Here is a 22,623-nt window from a genome sequence, read left to right on the forward strand (position 1 = left end):
GGGCCCCCCCCCCCCCAGACTGTAAGCTCCACAAGGTCAGGGCCTCAGCCAGTTTTGCTCATCATTATATTTCCAATTCTATCACACTGTCTGGCACACAGAAGGTTCTCGTTAAATGTTTCTTGAATAAAAGAAATAAAACTGAATTTACAGGCTCCTCATCTAGAGAATCTTTGTTCTGGCTAAAACATTTTTAAAACAATTGTGGAAGTTATTTGTTCTCAGACATTGACAGGTTCATAATCCACAGGTTTCTCTCTCTTCTTTTTTTTTATACTGATCAGTTTGAAACATCATAGAAATTTTTCTTTCGGACATACCTTTCAGCCAATTGGTCTTTTAATGATTCCATAAAGGAAATCTACTTGGGAATGTCATAAAACTTTCTGCGTGGAAACTCAATCTCTGTTTTAGCTGTTCTAAACTTGTTTTGAACATCTCATCAGAATCAATCTGGTAGAAGGAAACCTTAACAATGTCACCTGAAAAATAATGATTTTTAATAACAGCATTTCCAGAAGCCTGGACAGGAACAGCAAGGGTGGGTGAGCCAGAACTGCACGACTCTGTTGATGAAGTGCAGCCCCACTAACAACCTACTCTGCCCTGCTGACCTCAGAGAGCTACAGCGAGGATCAAACGAGATAATGTGACTGTACTCCAAATTCTGGAAAGCTAGGTAAGGTCTTATTACAACAGCCATCCTGGACTTACACATCTCACTGGCCTAAATAGGTAATGCAGGACGTAATAACTTTTTGGACTAAAGAGAACATGGGAGCTACGAGAGGAAAATATTGATGTCATCTGTCAAACCTCCCTCTAAATGCCCTCAAAGTCCCCAGCAGACACCAGCCTCTACTTAAGCAGTGCTGGGGGTGGGGAGCCACCAAGACTTCCTAGTTAACACATTTCATTCTGGAGCAATGCCTTCTTAGCCTTATCTCTGTAATTTAAACACTTTGGGGGTCCTTATTCTACTCCCTAGAGCTCCTGGGGAATGTAGATCCAAGTAGGCATCTTTAGGAATTTGATAGCCTGGTTGAGTGGGGAAGGAATTTTTTTCACCTGGGTAAGTACCTCAGCTATAATTTTGCATACAAGGGTTAAGAAAGGAAGAGGACAGTTTTTACAGGCCAAGAGATCTGTTTACAGAGCATGTACCTAGAACTACATAATTAATAATAAACAGCAGCTAAGGCCTGAGTGCTTAGTATGTGTCAGGCATTGTTCTAAGAGCATTATATGTGTTAACTAATTTAATCCTTCCTACAACCCTGTGATGCACAGAACTATTATTATACCTATTTTACACATGAGTTAACTTAGGTACAGAGCGGCTGAGTAAATCGTTCAAGTTCACAAACTAGTAAGTGGTGAATCAGCAGGGTGTCTACTTTCCTACTGCCCACAGCCTGGTACTGACCCACAGGCCCGCACCCATCTCATGCCCTACATTCTGTCTTGCTCCTCCTCCACTAGGACTTATTTTCTCAATTAGGGTTTGTCCCCCAGACCTCAATTCCAGGCCCTTTATGGCTTTTGCTTCCCACCTTAACTATGATTCATAATTTCCTATTATGCTGCTCTGACTTCCCTGGATTGTAAATACACAGACCATGTCATGGATATCAAGTAAATATAGGCAATTTCCTTTCTTACTCAGCTCAATCCTACTTTTGTACCAAGAATCCCAGAAGTTCCTAGAATATGAAAAGGTAGCTGTTGACATGCTGGGAGTTTTGCTAAAAGTCCATGCAAAAATATTCTCCATTGCATTTTGTCTAGACAGCAAGCATGCCCAGCCAGAGCTGGGACATAAAGACTTGCTGAAGATTTAATACAATGCCCAGTAAGGGCTGACTGCTTCTGACAGCTTTCCCACCTATCTGGACAAGTACTCTAGAGGCTTGTAAAAGCCATCTATACCAGTCCTGAGAGAATTAAGTAGTTATTGGACAGAACACATCACCACCAGAGATGCTGAAAGAACTTCATCCTACTGCATTAAGGTTCGGGAGAGTTCTTGTATGACAGACCCCTGGGAGGACGTCTGGCGTGCGCGCCTAGTACCTTCACTCCATCCAGCACGGCCTTGATGACCCCTTTCACAGTTGTTACCATCTCTTTATCTTCTGAGTTCACGCCTTCCAGCATCACTTGGTCAGACCAACGAATGAGGTTGGCAAGACTTTGGTACACTCGGCTGTAGCAGGAGGAGAGGGCTGAGCTAGAGGGAAGAGAAGATTTTTAAAAAGAATGTTAAAAAAATCTAATGCTTGACCATCACTGTAAGATACCTGTTCAGCACAGAACCAGCTTCTCAGTGACTAGGGGGTTTCTCAGTTTTCCTTTGTGTAAAATCCACACCTCCTCTTAATAAACAAACCTTTTCTCCCCTTACCTTTTCTCACATCCAACAAAGATCTTGTGGAGCTTTATATTCTAATCTGTGTTATAAAATTTTTCCATTTCCCAAATACAATGTATAAAAATTCCATCATGATAGTTAATACGCTTTGATTTTGATAACATTTCTCAGGGAGCCCCATCTTCCCTTCCCTCAAGTTGCTAATCATTGAACTAGGTCAAAGCATTGCATACTTCTTGTGATGAATTAGACTAAAATTCATTTTAGGTGTATCCCAAGAAGCCAACAGGTTTATGGAATTTTAACAGGCAGGATCCTTTAAAGGAACAGCCATCAGCTCAGACAGGTCTATAGTTTATTAGGGTTCCCCCAGCATGGGTGCAGCCTCACCATCCTCTGCTCTATAACCAGGGCTGAGGCATCAGAGGACCGCACTAATGCAGACCACTTCAAGAGTAACACATCAGAGGCCAGGGGACTTGTGATGGTGGAGGAGATATGTCAAGGTAGCGGGGTGTGTGTGCGTGTAAGGTACCAGCTAACAGCTACACTGTGATGCCGACACACAAAACAGAAGCCCTGAGTACTTTGGGAGCACCAGTGATTACACGGCAGCTGCCAGAAGGAAGACTTTTTTTTTTTCCTTTTTGTCTTTTTTCGTGTCCGGCAACGGATCGCAACCCTCAGTGTCGCGCCCGTACCGGACCGGGACCAGCAACGGGATCGCAGCCCTCGATGTTGCTCCCACACCTCGCTCAGTCAGTGAGCGGGAACCGGTCTGTATGTGGGATCCGAAACCTCGGCGGGAGCGCCACCGCGCTCCCAAGCGGCGCACTGTAGCAGTGCGCCACCAGGCCGGCCCAGAAGGAAGACTTTTTACATATTCCACATATTTTCAAATATCTAAATATGATTTTCCTTAGGAATTCTGGAAAGAATTATTTTTCCATTTCAAACATTATGCATTATAACACAGGAAAAGCAAAAATATACAAAACTTGTGTGCTGCCTCCGCCCCCCTAAAATGTGAGGCAGACATCTAGGAGCTGAAGATATAATTCTGGGAAAAATATATATCATAAGATATGATTAAAACAGGTTCTAAAAACAAAGCCACTTAAAACAAAAATATGAACCAAACGGTGCTCTAATAAGCAGCTCTTCAGAATTAGGTAAGAAGGAAAAAGTTGTTCCAAGAGATCTAAACATTCCAGTCGGCCAGTCATTACGCTCAGTGCGTGTTCCAGCAGGAGAGGAGAGTCAGCAAGAATGAGCCAGCTTCTCGAGCCCCACGAGAGGCAGAAACACATTCAAAAAGAGCCCGGAGCAAGCCCAGAGAAAAGCACTTGGTGTTGGAACTGTTGTTCTCTTAGGAAGGAGGACCTGGAGGGGAGAACAAACACCCCACAGTCTTTCCTGGGGGCTGGAGCTTCCAGCAGTGAGGCTCCCTCACTTCTTCCTGGAAGTCAGGTGAGGCCTCATTAAACAAAGCCCACCACCTTCCACAGATGTACCCATTGGGGAACTCAACCAAAGCATCGCACTGTTAAATGACTAGCAATAATTAGATGAAAAGGGGGGGGGGGAACACTTTTGTTTAATACTTAATTCCCACCTGCGCTGGATGCTAACGTTTCCTGGAAGGCACTTAGAGAATTTAGTAATTATGTCCACCTTTCACATACTAGCTTAGAAGCAAAATAGTCTTCTGTCAAGGGGCTAAGACATTAGAAAGGAAGGAAGGAGGGCCCAGTACTATGGAAATGCCACCCAGTGGCCCAGCCTATTTCTGCAATGGAGCGAGGCCCCCTGTGTGAAAACAGGCACAGCTCCACATACAGGAGAATCCTCCACTTGCTGCTGTGCTGAAGGGTCAGCTGCTTGTTCAAGACTGGTCTACCACCATCCTGGGAGCCTAGGTGAGGGCAGCAGAGGGCCTGCCTACAAGGAACAGGCCCGCAGAAGAGGCTCTGAGCAGAAGGCAGGAAAATGCCTTTCAGCTTCCAAACTACAAGCAGAAAGGAAGGAGATGACAGAAAGAATCTAACAGGAACATCTAAGGAAGTATTTTCTCATTTCAGGGAGATCAATAAAAATATCACCATTGGCTTTGGAAGAATTTCAGGAGGAAAATCCCTTCAATGGTATTAGCCAAATGAGTACCAGGAAAAAAAAACAAAAAACAAAACTATTTCACAATTCCTTCTCACAATTCTCTACAAAAAGCTACCCAGGCACTTCCCTTTTTCCTCTCTAGAAAATGGCTATAGTCATCAAATAATTTTTGTCAACTATAAGAAGCCCCCCCCCCACTATCATGTGACTTGATCAATTCTTATCCAGTGTTTGCATGTAATCTCCACACGGAGTTACTGGCTAACACTCCAGGAAGCCACAATCCTGGCAGCAAGACACTGTCACATCATTAGCTGTGGGATTTAGCTAAGGTGACTCTATCCTGGACTCTCCCAAAAAGGCTTAGCGCCTGAGGGTAGCAGGGAAGTGACCGTCCTCTTCCCCACCGTCCCCCTGTCAATGCCCTGGAGTGGCACACACTCTTTGCATGGGACTGCGACTCTCTCCTTCCTCCCAGGAACACACCACGCCCAGAGGCCTCAGCTCCTTGTTTCTTGCCATTCCCCTGTCCCCGCAGCCAAGCCAATTCCTGTCTTTCCCTCAAGTCCAGCTGTGGAAATTCCTCCTCCAAGAAGTTTAATGGGACTACCACTCTCTTGTAACTTTCCCTTCTTCATACTTCAACAGAGCTTCCACTCTGTCTATACCATATACTTTATCAGATGATGGGGGGAGCTGATTTTTTCAACTAGATTTGAACACTTTCACTGTATGGACCAGCCATGAGAACAGACATGTGGGAGCATTTTATAAAAGCCATCCATTCATCTAACCATAGTATAACCATAGTAAATTTCCTCCAAGGGGACCAGTACTGAGCCCTTCCCACACTGGGCACTGGACTGACTGTGGGAAGACAAACCCTTGACTTGGTGTTGTCAGCACCACACTCTCACCAACCGGCCATTCCTACATTGGAATCCAAACCCATAGCCCTGGTGCTATCAGCACCACACTCTGACAAGTGAGCCACGGGCTGGCCCTTGAATTTCTAATACATAAACTTTGAGGGGGGGGACACAATTCAATCCATAGCACTGTGTATATAAAAGTGGACTGTTTTGACTGCACTGAAAACAATCTAGGTATTCTGTATATAAGATATGTCTGGTTTAAATATAAAATTTTCTTTTCTCTCTTCTTTCTACAATATTTTTTTAATTAGCTAACCAGCCATCCCTATATAGGGATCCGAACCTGTGGCCTTGGTGTTATCAGCACCACACTCTCCCGAGTGAGCCACGGGCTGGCCCTCATTCTCGAGTTTTGAAAGCAGTTCATAAAAGCTTAGCCTCATGGGCCTGAGCGAACACTAAGCAATCTCAAGGAATCGAAACAGAGATGCATTTATCCTAAACAGGTACCATGTAAGGAAAACAAAAAACCTCTCAAGAAAAAACTCCTACCAGGCTTTCACTTAAGATTACATTTACTGTTGCTTTTCTTTCTGTGCTTAACAATACATATGGGGCAAGCTGCTCACTAACCTTTAGGAGGAGAAGGTGCTCTAGCAATAAAAGCATTACCTAAGAAAAGCTTCCTGGAGCAAAGGCTGACTCCACCCCCCACCCTTCCCACCCTGGTGAACTCCACCGCATCCAGCTGCTGCCCTGGGAGACCCTGGCTTGATACAGTTAAGGGCTTCACTACTCCATGCTCTAACGGGTTCTTTTCTACCTCTTTTGGTCTAATCATCTAAACAGCTGAGGACTCTAGTAGGCTAGATATTGATAGGACTGAGTGAATATGTTAGGTGGCTGAGGGAACTAGGAGAAATGTGCCCAAATCAATGGGATTATTGCCAATGAGCAAACGTAAAGAAATAACCACAGACTTACACCACAGCTACATCCATGGGGAAGGCAGAAATCTGCCTCAGCGTTGAGGCTACAGGAATAACAATGACCTTGCTGGGGCTCAGGACACGCAACCTCAAAATACAAGGGTACTTCAAAAAGTTCATGTAAAGCTTTGTATTATCTTTGTATTATCTTTTAATTCTAATTTTCTACAAACTTTTTTGAAGTACCCTCGTATACTTCGGCATATTTTGAGCTAGTTATTCTGAGAAACTGCACACGCAGGAGTAGCTCTGAAAAGCTGTCCTTTGTAAATGAAATTTCTATCTACGAAGGAAATCTACATTAGTAAAATATCTATATCAGGAAGAGACAACTTTTATTACATGAGAGACTTCATCTGTGTGACAAGATAACCAGCACACAACTCCTACCTTTGCCCTCCCATAAAACTGTCACCCCCATTCTTTTCTGTAGCTCAGGATGCTATATAAGCTTCAATCACCTGACCCTTCTTGGAGCCTTATATTTTGTGGGACTCCTGTGCATATACATGTAATTAAATACGGTTTTTCTCCTGTTAATCTGTTTTACGTTCATTTAATTTGTAGTCCATCCAATGAACGTGGGAGGGAGTGATTTTTCCCTCCCCTACACCCTCAGCCTGGGATGGTATCAAGGGATAGCTGGTGGGGAGTTGGTGGTGGGGGTGTCCCTTTTCCTGACTGTTACTAGAAACCTTGCATGACAAGTGCTCCCAAACCGAGATGCGTCTAAGCTTTCCACTGTTGTGACCCAGCCCAAGACCCCCAGGCGACTCACCTGTGCTGAATGCGAGGATCGCTCTGCACCAGGGGTAAGATGGCCTCCAGCACCTTGCTGGCCGACCCTGGAAGCATCTCCAGGACCTTCTTATCAATAGCCATTTTGTCCACAATGGTCTTAAAGTAGCGCAAGGCACTGACAACTTCTTTCTCTTTCTCTTCCAGCCAGCTCAGGTTCTGAAAGGAAACGTTAAGCATAAGGAGGGAGGAGAGAGATTAAAGGGAGCTATCTTGAAAAATAAAATAAAATTTCCTGTAAACTAGTTTGAGATTGATGTGAATGGAAAAGGTACTTGCTGCAGAAACCAAGCCATTTTCTAAGGATTGTAAGCAGGAGACAGCTAGACCCAAAGGAAGAGGAAGGGGCATGGACCAAGAAAGGTCACTTAGAAACTCCGGAATTCCCTTCTGTGACCCTGAGGTATTGAAAGTCACTTCTCCTTTCTGTCCTAACCAACCACACTGAGATACCACTACTGATCTCATTAAGTTTGTGAGGACTAATTTACTGATGACTTGGAGAAGCAGGAGTCAAGTCCTGCGGTACATATACATCCTATAAATCAAATCAAGAAACACAGGCCTTGCTTTCAAAGATCAAGGGGACATGTAAAACTGGTTGGGGGCACTAAGGTTCAAGACCCATTTCCCCCAGGACTCCTCACTAGAATCCCATATTGCTCACCCTAAACCTGCAGCCCCCTCTTAATGAAATGATATGCCACTCCCAAAGGACCTGGAAACCCCCAGGGTTAGAAGGGATGGGAGGCTCTGGGTGAGAAGGTGAAGAAGCCAAAGCAGATGGCAATGATTCTGTCACTACTTGTGCGATGGCTGCCAACAGCAGTCAGGGTCCCTCTGCTGCCAAGGAAAGCCCAACCCAGAGGAAAAGAAGATACACAAACTACCACCCAACTCTCTTCTTGACAATGGGAGACCCAGAATGCACAGTCAGGGGAGCACACCCTTTGCTCCCTTTCTCCACCCTCCCCCTGCTGACCCTAACGTCAACGACCCAGGTCCCAGTCAAGAGTAATCTACAGAATGGTTAATTCCCAAAATGGTTAATCTACTCAAGGACGACCTATTACATATCCAGTATAAAGTAAGAGGAGCACGTATGAGGAAAACTGCCACCCATGGGCTCTGTGACGTCCAGCCAATGTAAATAAGAGCAACTGAGAGCAAGAAAATAATTTCTAGAAAATGTTGATTTAAATAATCTGTAAAAATACAAAGATATGGGCCGGCCCGGTGGCACACTGCTACAGTGCGCTGCTTGGGAGCGCGGCGGCGCTCCTGCCGAGGGTTCGGATCCCACATACAGACCAGTTCCCGCTCACTGGCTGAGCGAGGTGCGGGCGCAGCACCGAGGGTTGTGATCCCGTTGCCGGTCCCGGTCCGGTACGGGCACGACACTGAGGGTTGCGATCCGTGGCCGGACACGAAAAAAGACAAAAAGAGAAGAAAAAAAAAATACAAAGATAGACATATAATAAAAAGTGATTACAATTCTGAATACTAGTTCTTTGCTTGTAAAATGATGGGGAATGTCACTTTAAATTTTAAAAAATTCAATAGTGGAAGCTTTTATTTCATGGGAATATAAAAAAATATATATAAATAAATGAGATCAAGTGAATAGCTTTTTAGTCAGATGGCTTTCAGAGATACAATGTAACTTCTCTCATTGGTCACTTCCCAAAGGTGTTCTGCAGACCACTAAGACACAGTCCCCAAGGGAGAAGCACCCTCCCGATCCCTATCACTAGATCCTTTTCACCCTGGCTTTAGTTTTTCTCTTTTCACAGCCTGACATATTTGTTTATTTACAGTCTGTTTCCAAGAGGCCAGGCACTTGTTTCTCCAGCTCATGGACATGAGGAACCTGAGTGTGAAGGAATCACAGCGCTTGCCGACATCAAATGTGCCTGAAGCCATGGTCAGGCCCGCAGGAGGAAGACTACGACAATAACAGTGCTATCTTAGCGCGTCAGGAGTGAGAAGCCAGCAATGATGAAACTTGGTCAGGGAACAGGAAACATTTTAAGAAAATGTGCCATCAGTTTTGCTAGGAAGAAAGAGGCTAACTGGGGATGGGACGCATTCGAAAGGGGCAAGGCACTTCAGAGCAAAATGAAAATTTTCCTGTCATTGCAGAGATAGCACATCAGCCATGTAAAAGCCAGGCTGCCCTAGGCTCCTAATACAGGAACCACAATTTAGCAGAGTCAGGCTGCTGCCTTGAACTCTCCAGCAAACCCCACTCCCAGAGTAACAGCCTCTGAGTGTTGTGCATTCCGCTGGCCCCTCAGCTGTTAAACAGTGGTTTCCTGCAAAGTGCAGCCCTCAGTGAGCAGAGTTTACGAGGACACACCCATACCCAGCACTAGCTAGCACCAGGGACCCGATGCCCTGGCTCTGCTCAAGTTACGTGCTGCACGATCTCAGGCAGGCAGATGCGTGTACCTGCACACGCTCCTGCTGTGGGGCTCCAGATACCACCACTGGTCCACATAAGCCTGGAAACTAAATGAGGCTGTCAGTGCCTGGGGAGAGCCTAGGTCCAAGGCCAACTGTTGGGCTTAGGGAGCAGTGGGCTTCAGGTTCCTTGTCTGCAAAACGGGAAGCATAATGTCTGCCCTGTAACTAAAGAGGCTAATGTGGGGGATCAGATGAGAATGTGTATGGAAGTAGTTCATAAAATTTAACAGACACTATACCAAAATCAGAGACTATATATCTGCTAATAAAGCAAAGAAGGAGGAGAAAGGATGTAAAAACCTAAAAGGGAAAGAAAGAGGCCCGATTACAGCTACCACTCCATGGATACTTCAAGTTACCCACTGTGCTATGGATTTTACATGCATTGTTTTTTTTAAGGGTTACAACCACTCCATGAAGTAGATACTGTTATTTCACAGGTGAGGAAACTGAGCCGTGGTAGGAAGTGAGAGGAGGTTAAGTAAGCAACCTGCCCAAGGTCATACAGCTGTAGTGATGAAAATGGAATCTGAACTTGGTGTGTCTGAGTCCAGAGACTGGGGAGATGGAAAGGGGGGAAAAAGATTGATCAGAAACAGTGGAAGAAGTAAAGAAATTTACTAGAGACCCTCTGGTCCAAAGCTCTCAATTAATAAACAAGGAAAACGAGGCCCAGATGGCAGAGACAGTCAGAAAACTTAGCTCAGCTGCTACATAAGATAGGCTCTGGAGGAGAAAGAGGTGAGAGAAACTGGCCCTAATGTTCAGATGCTTCTCCCCTCAGCAGAGCAGCATCGGGAGCACCAACTTGCGCCTTCATTCCCTCATCCCATCCGCAGCCCAGGTGCCCTCCTCCGCAGAGTAACTCGTCTTACGACACTACAGGACAGGGAGCCGTTCAGATCCGGACTAAGCCTGGTTGGGGGTATGGTGGGAGCAAAGTAGAATCAAGATAATAAGAAACTGGAATCTCGGGAATTTTTTTTTTCCTTTTTGTCTTTTTTCGTGACCGGTAACAGGATCGCAACCCTCAGTGTCATGCCCGTACCGCGACCGGCAATGGGATCGCAATCCTCGGTGTTGCGCCCGCACCGCGCTCAACCAGTGAGCGGACCGGTCTGTATATGGGATCCGAACCCTTGGCAGGAACGCCGCCACGCTCCCAAGCGCCGCACTCTACCGAGTGCGCCACTGGGCCGGCCCTCAGGAATTTTTAAAGGCACTGCAACATTATTCTTTTCCATTGGACCAGAACAGCAAGGCCCAGTAAGAAGACGCTTTTTTTCATGTCCGGCAACGGATCGCAACCCTCGGTGTTGCGCCCGCACCTCACTCAGCCAGTGAGCGGGAACCGGTCTGTATGTGGGATCCGAACCCTCAGCGGGAGCGCCGCCGCGCTCCCAAGCGTAATACCTTGCTGTGGGGAAGCTGTCCTGTCTGTGTATTGTAGGATGTTCACCAGCATCTCTGGCTCCTACACACTAGATGCCAGTAGCACCTGCTTCACCATCCTACCATGACAACCAAAAATGTGTCCAGACATTGCCAAATGTCCCCTGAGATTTGCAAGCACCTCACTACGTGAGGGTACTTTAGCATCAGATTTTCCTTCACGACCTCTCTTGGAATAATTAATGAAGAGAGGGAAAATCTAAGAATTGAGTGGTTGAACAGTTTCATATCAGAGCTCACTGGCAGAACATCATTAGTAAGTCATTTTACTCTGATCTGCATAGAGTGGTGTGAGATGATAATTTACACTCTTCTTGGAGTTTAATATTAAACTCAGCTCCAAGAGGTTGCTAAACAGATTGTAATACAAAATAATGTGGCACAGACCAGATCGTCTGCTTTATTACTCTTCTTTAATCTGGAATTTAGATCAATCTGGCAAACGCTGAATATTTCCCTCTTATTCTTCAGCCTCCTTTTGTTAACAGATGGGACAGGAAAAACTATTATTCAACATAAGACTTTTGGACTTAAAACTTTTATTTTCTCCACTTCTAACTAGAATTTTAAGATATTCTGCTGGCCAACATAAAAACCAAAAGTAGATGAATTGCAAAATTCAAGAATTATGTGTTTAAATAACAGGGCAGTGTTTGCCAGCTGCATTTAAACTGATGGTTGTGGCAATAGTCCTAATATAATTATCCTTTGGATAATCACTAGAGGATTGAGGATATTTGTCTACAAGGCTTATTTTTATTTTACATTGCTTAGTTTTATTTTCATGTTTAATGACAAATCTGGTTTAGCTTTTTCTTTAATTTCTTTCTGAGGATCATACTGAAGGGAGTAATATTTAGATTTCTGAGATATTAAAAAGTAAACTCCAAGGCCGGCCCATGGCTCACTCGGTAGAGTGCGGTGCTAATAACACCAAGGCCCCGGGTTCGGATCCCACATAGGGATGGCCGGTTCGCTCACTGGCTGAGCGTGGTGCTGACAACACCAAGTCAAGGGTTAAGATCCCCTTACCGGTCATCTTTTTTTTAAAAAAAAAAAAAGTAAACTCCAGCTTTCTTTCATGAAGAGGAACTGTAGCATCGTGAGAATTCAGACTCTGACATCATACAGCCTGCATTCAAATCTTGACTTCATTGCTTTTTTGCTGTGTGACTTTGGCTAAATGCTTAATATCTCTACAGACTCAGTTTCCTTTTCAGTAAAATAAATTTTTCACGTGTCAGGGCTGTTATGAAGATTAAGTAAGAGAACACATGTAAAGTGCTTAGCAAGGGGCCAAGAAAAGGCTCGATAAATGTTAGCAACACACAGGTGTCCTGGCTCTGACAGCACTGGGCCAAGTGGCAGTCTTACCACACTCCCGAGCCCTGCTGATGTCTAAAAGAGCACCCTAAGGTCCCCCATTCTAAACTATCCAGATCATCTTAGCAATGCAAGGAAAGAACAGCTGGTCTTTAGAGATGAGACTCGCCCACTTTCCCCTAGAAACCGTTGGACCCAAGCAGCACACCCAAGCCAACCCCAGAAAGGATCCCCAAGCTTTTACTCTGTTTTTTGGAGAGAGTACTGAGCTCTCTCCAAAGACCATGAGAGCCTGGATAAACTCTCCCTTTTATCCAAGGCCCCTTGGACTCTTTCCTGAAGAATTCAGCCCACAGTCGCCACCCAATTGAACACAATTATATTGCAATAGATCTTTTTCCATCCCCAAAACCATGGGCCAGGATTCTGTAGTAGAAGGCAAGGCAAACCCGATTCCTCTTAATGTCACACTGACCTTCTGCCTTTGAGACCTGGAAGCCACAGCACTGGTGGACATAAATTCTACTGCCTGCTGCTCCAGATCCAAGGGGATAGGGTAGCCCTCTGGTAGAAATCTGTCTGTTGCCTCCTGGAAGAGAGGAAACCTGGATTCCTACAGAGCTTAAAATGTCCATTTTAGGCTGAAGGGAGGGATTGATGAAAATCAACAGCTGTTTTAACATCTGGCTTGACCAGCCCTGCTGAGGTTGCTAGTGCTTGAGAACAACTTTGGCTGGGCTTCAAGGGGTTTGCATGTTTTAGAGCACAGGCCGTAAAGCCAAAAGGTGGACTCCTGAACATCACAAACTTCCCTGTGTGTGTGTGCACCAGGGCAATGTGGGTACCTCTGGGGCAGGAAGGCGGCATCTTGGGGTATGAACATGATGTGCTGAGCTGTTTTTAATGCCCAGAGGATGACACAGCTGGAAAAGGAGAACCGTTCTAGTCAACTGAGCTTAACTCTGATTAACATGACAAAGACTTACAATCCTAAAGGTTCACATTTCACAGGGACACTGAAGGCTCTGTCTGGAACCATCCAAAGCTACAGAATGGTTGTTACCGTACTGAAAGCTCAGTCCACGTGGAGTGAACTGACAAACAGCACAAACTCATATTGCTCAAAGCAAGCAATGGAAACACCTAGAGACAGTTGGCTTACTTTGTTCACAGGCTTCTCCGAAATCTTCACGGACACTTCAGCTGGTTTTCCCTTCTTTGATGGTGTTCTCTTGATTTTGGGTGAGTGGAATTTGTCCATCAGCTTCATGGTGAAGGAGGAGAGGTGAGAACGCTGAGAGTCTAAAACAAAGAAGATACTGACTGTCAGAGGGCAGAGTGGGAAGAAGCTGTGGCTCACTAAACTTTTGTGGAAATAAGCAGTGTACCCAAGCCAGTCTTTCCTCCTGGATGTTCAGAGTTTCAAAGGAAAGGAAATATAGATCCATTAAAACATCTCTGGGCTGGCCAGTTAAAGTTGGTTAGAGCACAGTGTTGATAACACCAAGGTCAAGGGTTTGGATCCCTGTACCAGCCAGGCACCAAAAACAAAACCAAAAAATATCTCTGCTTCAGTTTTTACAATTTCCACCTAGGTTAAGTTGTTCAGAATTGTGGAAGTTGAAGGCAGTCAAAATGGATATCGAAAAAGAACTTGCAAATATTTCCAAGTGTCCTTATAGAGTTCATATGATGATGTAACCGACATCCAAGGGAACATCCAAGGGAACTGGCTAAGAAGAAAGGATACCAAGTAGAATCACAGAAGTGCAGAATGTGAGAATTGGAAAGGAAGGCCTTTTTGAATCAGCCTCTTCATTCTCTGGTTTACAGAACTGTGACAAATGACATGGGCAAGGCCCCAGAACTGGCAGCAGAGACTGAACTAGAAGTACGGTATCCAAAACCCTCTGGGCCATGGTAAAAGACTGAATAATCTCCTCCTAAGGTCAAGAACAAGACTAGTATGTCCGTTCTTACCACTCCTGTTTGATGTTGTACTGGAAGTTCTTGCAGGGCAATTAGGCAAGAAGAAAAAATAAAAGGCATCCAGTTTGAAAAGGAAGATATAAAACTATCCCTATTTGTGGATGACATAATCTTGTGTATGAAAAATCCCAAACAATCCACTAAAAATCTATTAGTAATGACAAACAGATTCAGTAAGGTCACACAATCCAAGATCAACATACAAAAATCAACTGTATTTCTATATAGCAGCAATGAACACTCTGAAGTGAAATTTTAAAAAGCTTCCATTTACAGTACCATCAAAAAGAACAAAATACTTAGGCATAAATTTAACAAAAGAAGTGTAAGACTTATACACTGAAAGCTATAAAACACCGTTGAAAGGAATTAGATATGATCTAAATAAATGGAATGACACCCTATGTTCATAGGTCAAAAGGCTTAATATTGTTACCATGGCAACACTCCCTAAATTCATCTACAGATTCAATATAATCCCTATGAGAATCCCAACTGGTTTGTTTTTTTTTTTTTTGCAGAAATTGACAACCTAATCCTACAATTGGCATGGAAATGTAAGAGACTTAGAATAGCCAAAACAATCTTGAAAAATAAAGCTGCAGGACTCACACCTCTCAGTTTAAAAACTTACTACCACAAAGACACACTAATCAAGACAGTACAGTACTGGAATAAGGATAGGCATATAGATCAATGGAATAGAACTGAGGGTCCAGAAGCAAACCCATGTGTCTATGGCCAACTGATTTTCAACAAGGGTGTCAAGACCATTTGATGGGGGAAAAACAGTCTTTTCAACAAACGGTGCTGGGACAACTGGAGAGCCACATGCAGAAGAATAAATTTGGGTCCCCATCTCACGGGATATACAAAAATGAATTCAGAATAGATCAAAGACCTAAATGTAACAGTTACAACTATAAAACTCTTAGTAGAAAACATAGGAGTTTTTGTGACCTTGAATTTGACCACGTTTTTCTTAGATATAACACCAAAAGCACAAGCGATAAAAGAAAAAAAATAGATAAACTGGATCTCATCAAAATTAAAGTCTTGTGCTGCAAATGATACCATCAAGAAAGTGAAAAGACAACACACGGGATGGGAGAAAATACTTGCAAATCATATATCTGATAAGGAACTTGTATACAGAAAATAAAAAGAACTCTTACAACTCAGCAATAAAAGACAACCCAATTTAAAATGGGCAAAGACTTTAAATAGATATTTGTCCAAAAAAAAGATATATAAATTGGCAATAAGCACATGGAAGGATGGCCAATACCATTAGTCACTAGAGAAATGTAAATCAAAACCACAATAAGTTACTATTTCACACCCACCAGGTATAATAAAAGAGACAGTACCAAGTGCTGCTGAGGACTGGACAAACGGGAATCCTCACACACTACTGGTGGAAATGTAAAATGGTACAGATGTTTTGGAAAACATCTAGCAGTTCATCACAAGATCAAACACAAGGTTCCCGTATGACCCAGCAATTCCACTCCTAGGTATAGGCCAAAGAAAAATGAAAACATATGTCTATGTGACTGGTACAGGAAAGTTCACAGCAGCATTATTTGGAACACGTATGACCCAGCAATTCCACTCCTAGGTATAGGCCAAAGAGAAATGAAAACATATGTCTATGTGACTGGTACAGGAAAGTTCACAGCAGCATTATTTGGAACAGCCAAAAGGCGGAAACAACTCAAACGTCTTAATGTTCATGAGTAACTGAATAAAATGCGGTAAATCCATACAATGAAATATTATTTGACAATAAAAAGAAATTAAGTACTGACACATGCTACAACTTAGATGAATCTTGAAAACAAGCTCACTGAAAGCTGTCAGTCACAAAAGACCACAAATTTTATGATACCATTTATTTCAAATGTCCAGAATAGGTGAATCTATAAGACAGAAAGTAGATTAGTGGTTGCCTAAGACTGTGGGTGTAGCGGTAGGGGTTGGGGTGGGGGTGGGGGCAGAGAGGAAAGAGGCATGCAGAGTGACCACTAATGAGTGTATGGGGTTTCTTCTGACGGGTGACAAAAATATTCTAAAATTAGAATCTGGTGATTGGTTGCACAACCTAGTGAATAACTTAAAAAAAAAAAAAACCAAACCATTGAATTGTACACTTTAAATGAGTGAACTGTATATGTGAATTACATCTCAAAGCCGTTTAAAAAAAAAAAATCAAGATGAAGGCAATCTTCCTTCATTTCACCACTTACCACAATATATTCCAGTGTCTGAAACGATCTTGTTAATTGATTTATCTACATGCTTGTCTCCCTACAAGAACACAAGCTCCCTGACAGGTGTACCTGTCTTGCTCATGCCTATTTTCCCAGGGCTAACGTGGTGACTGGCCACAGAAGATGCGCGGTAAACACTCACTCAACACCTGAACACATCAACCAACCAAAAAATTGTCCCAGGAAGCCTGCTTCTTTTTGTAACAGCAGAAATTCACAGAAAATACTTGAAATTGGCTGAAAATTATGGAATAAAGCACTATAGTATGCACTGAAAAAATCTAGATATCTGTCGTTTTAAAAATAAAAAGCACTCCCCCTGCCAATTTTCCCAGCGATTTAGTACTTAAGAAAAAAACAAATAAAAAACCCCCAACTCCAAATAAATGACACAGCACCTTGTACTATATATAAGGTGGTCACTGTGTCTACTATTGTTGCGTGTGATTTAATAAGGCCAAAGTTCAATTCCTTTGTCAAAGACCTTCCAAGTGACCAGACAGGATCAGATAAACTATCTGCCCTTTGTAAATTATCCAGGAGCCCTTTGCACTCTGTACCAAATTAAAAAGCCAGGGACTGACCCTCATTCACATGCAGAGTCAAACCAAACACCACTTCACAGCTGTGTGCTGGCCAGAGCTGCAGGAAGTCCTCTTTAGTCCCCAAATGCGGACATAAATCCACAGAAAGCCAATGCACCTGGCTTGCTCACCTGTTATAGCTCAGGACGGGCAGGAGGGGATCTCAACTCCAACCTTATATGCCCACTTATCCCTGAGATTTGAAGCAGGTAAGCTGGGATGGTGTGATTTCCCTAGCTCACCTCTGCCCTGCCTCTTCTCCTTCCCCACGTGAGCAGGGTGGGTCCCCTCTACAGTTTATACTTCCTTCTTTATACTTCAAAATTATGTGAACACTCTAATCATTCATGTGGGGGTTAAAAGAGTGTGCACTGGAGTCAGACTGCTTGGGTTAAAATACTTAGAAGTCACCTCTCTAAATCTTTAGTTTCTTTTTTTGGAAAGCGGGGCGGATAACATTATCCTTCTTGAGATGGCGATACAACATAGATTAAATGAGATACTGCCGATGGATAGTGCATTTTGTATATGACTATGTATCTTTTTAGAGATTTGCTAGTACTGAAATTAAAACAACATTTTAAAAGATTCCATACATACATATACAGTTATGGGGAATGAATCCAATCCATGCATCCACTATCTAGCCTATCAAAAAGAACTTTCTTTTTTTCTTTTTTTTTTTAAAAGATGACCGGTAAGGGGATCTTAACCCTTGACTTGGTGTTGTCAGCACCATGCTCACCCAGTGAGCTAACCGGCCATCCCTATGTGGGATCCGAACCCGTAGCCTTGGTGTTATCAGCACCACACTCTCCCGAGTGAGCCACAGGCCGGCCCCAAAAAGAACTTTCTGCAATGATGAAATGGTCTGTATCTGTACTGTCTAACACAATAGCAATTTGTGCCTATTGAGCACTTACTTGAATGTGGCTAGTGTGACTGAGGAACTAAACTTTTATTTAACTGTACAACTGAAACAGCCAGGCATGGTTGGTGGCTGCCACACTGAACAATGCACCCCTAGAAGTACAACGTATCAGTTCCAGTGACGTACCACATGCTCCCTTGTTATCACATCTCTCCTGCCTACGATGGAGTAGCCACCATTCTGACTTTCCTGCTTATCATCCCTTACTTTTTGTGATAGTTTATTTCTGCGTGTATAATTTATCAATTTGTGAACTTTACATAAATGATAGTACAGTGTAAAGATTCTCATGCTCTTGCTTTTCACTCAATAGTAGGTCTGACATTTAGCCATGGTGATGTGTATGTATGTATGTATGTATGTATGTATGTATATGTATGTGTGTGTGTGTGTGTGTGTGTATATATATATCAGTGCTTTCGTTTTCAGTGCTGTGAAAGTCCACAGATTCCATAATACCAGTTATACTTATCTGCTCTCCTGTCAGTGGACACTGGGTTGTTGTATATATATATATATCAGTGCTTTCGTTTTCAGTGCTGTGAAAGCCCACAGATTCCATAATACCAGTTATACTTATCTGCTCTCCTGTCAGTGGACACTGGGTTGTTTCCAGCTTTCTTGCTTTTATGAACAATGCTGCTGCTGCTAGGAACTTTCTCATACACACCTCCTGGAATACAGGCAAGGGCTCTCTCTGAGTAGAACTGCTGGTCTGTAGGATATATACTATATTTAATCTTATGGATATTGAATGATTCTCCAAAGTGGCAGTGCTACATCATAGTCCACTAACAAGTCTTAAACACTAGCAAGGTTAAGAGAGTCCCAGTTGCTCCCCACCACTACCAATCCCTGGGGTTGAGAGACTTGCACATTTTTCCATATGGCCATGTCTGACCACAGGAGACAAAAGCTCTCCCTCACATAGAAATGCCATATGCTGGTATATTTTACTGTGATCCATCAAATCTCTGAAAGCAACTTCAAAGGTCATTGACACAACTTAAGAAAACAAAGCCTCAGCCTATGCTCAGTGTGGCATTTACACCAAGGAATGTCAGACTTCCCAATGACTAATCTGCTAGTTATTTCTTCCAGAGGAAGGATAGCTCACATGAGCTTGCAAACAATGTCTGGATAAATGACCATGATGTTACCAGCAGCCACTTTCTTGGGCATCACAGGCTGCAGATCTGGCTGTCCGATGAATGTCCTTCTCTGCCTAGAGAGAAAGAGATGGGCGAAGGAGAGCACGTAAGCTTGCTCAAGAATCATGTCTCAACAAAAAAAACAAACAAAAACACACCAAAGCCAAACCATTTTCTTCCAAAGGGGTCTGCCAGGTGCCAGGATTTCATTCTTAAATTTTCAACTTTCTCCTCAGCCAGGCCTCACAATGGTCTCTGCCTGTGCTGACAAATGTACATATCAACTGGCCTTCTTTCAAATGTCACTTGTAGCAGCAGCTGGGATCCCAACTTAGAAGTGGTTTCTGTCAGAGCTTAATTTTGCCCTGGGATGCGGGGGAGTCTCTAAACATCAACGATATGAGGGACCATAAAGTTAAGATCATGGTGGAAAACACTCTGAGGCATTTATGAAAGGATGGAGGCCAATTTTGAGATCGCTTACTTAATCCACACCCCTCATTTTTCAAATGTGTAAAAAGGAGAGCTGGAATGGAGAAGTGACTTGAGGACATTAGGAAGAACTTTTTAAAATATAAGGATTTCAGATTTTTCTAAAGTGTGATCACTTGTCTAGGATTTTACAGACTACAATGTAAAGATGAAGACAAGAGGATGGTCTGAGTGGGCTGTGGATACCGTAGGCAGCACGTGGGCTGTGGGGTCAGGCAGTCTGTGTTAGAACTTGAGTTCAGCCACTTGCTTGGACAAACTTTTCACCTCTCTGAGCCTTAGGTTCCTCACCTATAGAAAAGGCATAACCACAGACCTATTTCCTCCTCAGGCTGCTGTCAGGATTAAACATGAGCCCGTGTGTAAACCATGCAGCCAAGGACCCGATACACAGCAAATGCTTAATAAATGACAGCCATTATTGCTATTTGATAACATCGCCAGGCCTCTGCCAACACTTTAATAAGGTAAAAGCTAAAAATAATCCCAGCCTACTAGGGTTGAAAGCAATCTGGTGTTTCATTTTTTTTCCCCAACATTTCCCACATTAAAAGATCCTCTGTCTTACTTAACACAGAAGTATTGATGTTAAAACACAGAGAAAACAATACTTGGAGTTTTGCAATACCAAAGGCTCTTATGACATGAAAATCTGTTCATATTACCCATTTGTTCAGGAAGTCTACTGACTTATGACACTGATGATAGAAATATTAAGCATATGTTTTTTCTTTTTCAGCAACAAAGGTAAAACAATCTCATTAGAAAAATCCAAGTACTGCAAAAAATATATAACATAGAAAGTGAAAAATCCCAGAGCTGGCTGGTTAACACTGCATCTAACCAGCTGAGCTGATAACACCAAGGTCAAGAAAGTGAAAATCCCTCATAACTCCACATATGGCAGAGCTGAAATATTTTTTTAACTTTAACATTTTTTAACTTTACATTGTGGGCATTTTCCCAGGCGAGTACAGTTAACGGTTGTATAATGCTCTGCTGAAAGGCAGACTATGACAAGCGTAAGCCTCCAGTCTCCAGACTACCCTCTGCTCTCTGAACAGCGCTGCCCTGATGAGCTCCTCACGCTCATCTCTTGTGCACTCAGATGATGAGAACAGACTCCTAGAAATGGAACTGTCAGGGCAAAGAGGATGAGCATCGAAAGCTTGATATGACGCTGTGAAGCTGCCCTGTGCTGAACTGGACATGGCCAGCGGTAGTCACCTGCAGTGGCTCTGGGTGGTGGCAGAAGAAGCGAGGTGCAGGAAAGGGGCTGGCCTAAGGGGCCCTACCACCTAAGGGAGAAATCTGCTTTGCCTTAGGTCTGGGTTCAAAACTGACAGACTCACATTTTCATTTTACTTGCGTAACCGGTAAGGATTAAAGATAGATTCAGAATTGAACAGACACTTCACAAAAGACAATATCCAAATGGCCGATAAACCATACAAGGTACTCAACTTCATCTGTCATCAGGAAACAATAAATTAGAATAAGAAATACACTACATATATGCTTGAATGGATGAAAACACAGGAAACACTGAACACTGGTGAGGGTGAAGAGCAAGGGGGACCCTCCCTACACTGCTGACTGATGGCCACCTACTGCCGTTGGACATGCCCTTCCTCCACGGCCCCGCAGTTCCACCCACAGGTACACACTCTGAAGAAGTGCTTGCACGAGCTCATCATAGACACGTGCCAGGATATTCTAAGCAGCACCATCCAAACACCCATGGACCGCAGAACAGGTAAACTGTGGCGCCTTCGCACAATGGAGAACTGTGCAGCAGTGAGAGTGAACACTCTACACCGACACACACCCACACAGATGAATCTCACGAATGCAGAGAGAAGCCTGACACGGAAAAGCACATTTTGTGTGATTCCATTGATGTAAGTACAAAAACAGACAAAATCCATCTATTGTTTTGGTAGTACTTATGCTTGGGGTGGGGATAGTGGGGCACACGAGAAACTGAGCTTCTGGGGTGGTGGTTAATGGCCTCTTTCTTGATCTGGGGTTTGGTTACACTGGTAGGTTCAACCTGTGAAAAATCTGTAAGCTGCATACTTAACATATACATACTTCTCTGAATGCTGCTGTAGACCTCAATAAGGCTTAATCCCCACTGTTAACTGTTCAGGGTGGGAAGTCCTATTACGGTAATTGAAAGGTGGGGTCTTGAAGAGGTGATTAGATTGTAGGACTGTGCCATGGTGAATGGGTTAATAATGGTGGCCACAGGTGTGGTTCTGAGGGCTTTAAAGGGGGAGGACAGGAGGAGCTCTCTCTGCTCTGCTCTCTCTGCTCCGTCATTTTCTACAATGTGATAACTCCGCCATCACTGTCACCACCACCAAGGCCTTCACCAGCTGTGTTCCCTGGACTTTTGACTTCCCAGCCTCAGCAATAGTAGGCAATAAATTTTGTTTTCTTGCAAATTACTCAGTTCTGTGTATTTTGTTATAAGCAACAGAAAAGGACTAATACATATGGAACATTTCGATAAAAATTTATAGTAAACTAGACACAAAGGTCTAAGTTTCTTCTAAAAAAGAACCTGTGTGTTTTTTACATGGGTCAGATTAACAGTTCATTTACAACATAAGGAAATCCCATTCCCTAAAACAATTGTATTTAACCATGAATATTTCAGAATGAATATCTTCCCAAAGAACTCTGCATTGAGTACCTTAGGAAGCATTTGTTTCATCTTTGTAAAAACAATAAAAGATAGAGCCTAAATAAATGTAAATATTCTTATGATCTTAAATCACTGGTAAATAAATGTTTTCTAATCTCTTC

General features: G+C 43.3%; 1 protein-coding gene across 1 annotated transcript in view; it reads right to left on the bottom strand.

Annotated features, from left to right (window-relative positions):
• LOC103605897 (rap guanine nucleotide exchange factor 1-like) overlaps window positions 1–22,623 on the bottom strand; it is a gene marked incomplete at its 3' end in the record, with an annotated part of 108,934 nt that overhangs the window by 14,563 nt on the left and 71,748 nt on the right. Inside the window, exons 3-7 of the mRNA XM_008590494.1 lie at window positions 19,327–19,391; window positions 13,552–13,691; window positions 12,865–12,978; window positions 7,129–7,307; window positions 2,074–2,230 (exon numbers count right to left, since the gene is read on the bottom strand). Coding sequence (XP_008588716.1) covers window positions 2,074–2,230; window positions 7,129–7,307; window positions 12,865–12,978; window positions 13,552–13,691; window positions 19,327–19,391 — 655 coding nt within the window. The remainder of the gene's footprint in view (window positions 1–2,073; window positions 2,231–7,128; window positions 7,308–12,864; window positions 12,979–13,551; window positions 13,692–19,326; window positions 19,392–22,623) is intronic.

The sequence above is a fragment of the Galeopterus variegatus genome, unplaced genomic scaffold, assembly GCF_000696425.1.
Source record: "Galeopterus variegatus unplaced genomic scaffold, G_variegatus-3.0.2 Scaffold6159, whole genome shotgun sequence".
Taxonomy (NCBI): domain Eukaryota; kingdom Metazoa; phylum Chordata; class Mammalia; order Dermoptera; family Cynocephalidae; genus Galeopterus; species Galeopterus variegatus.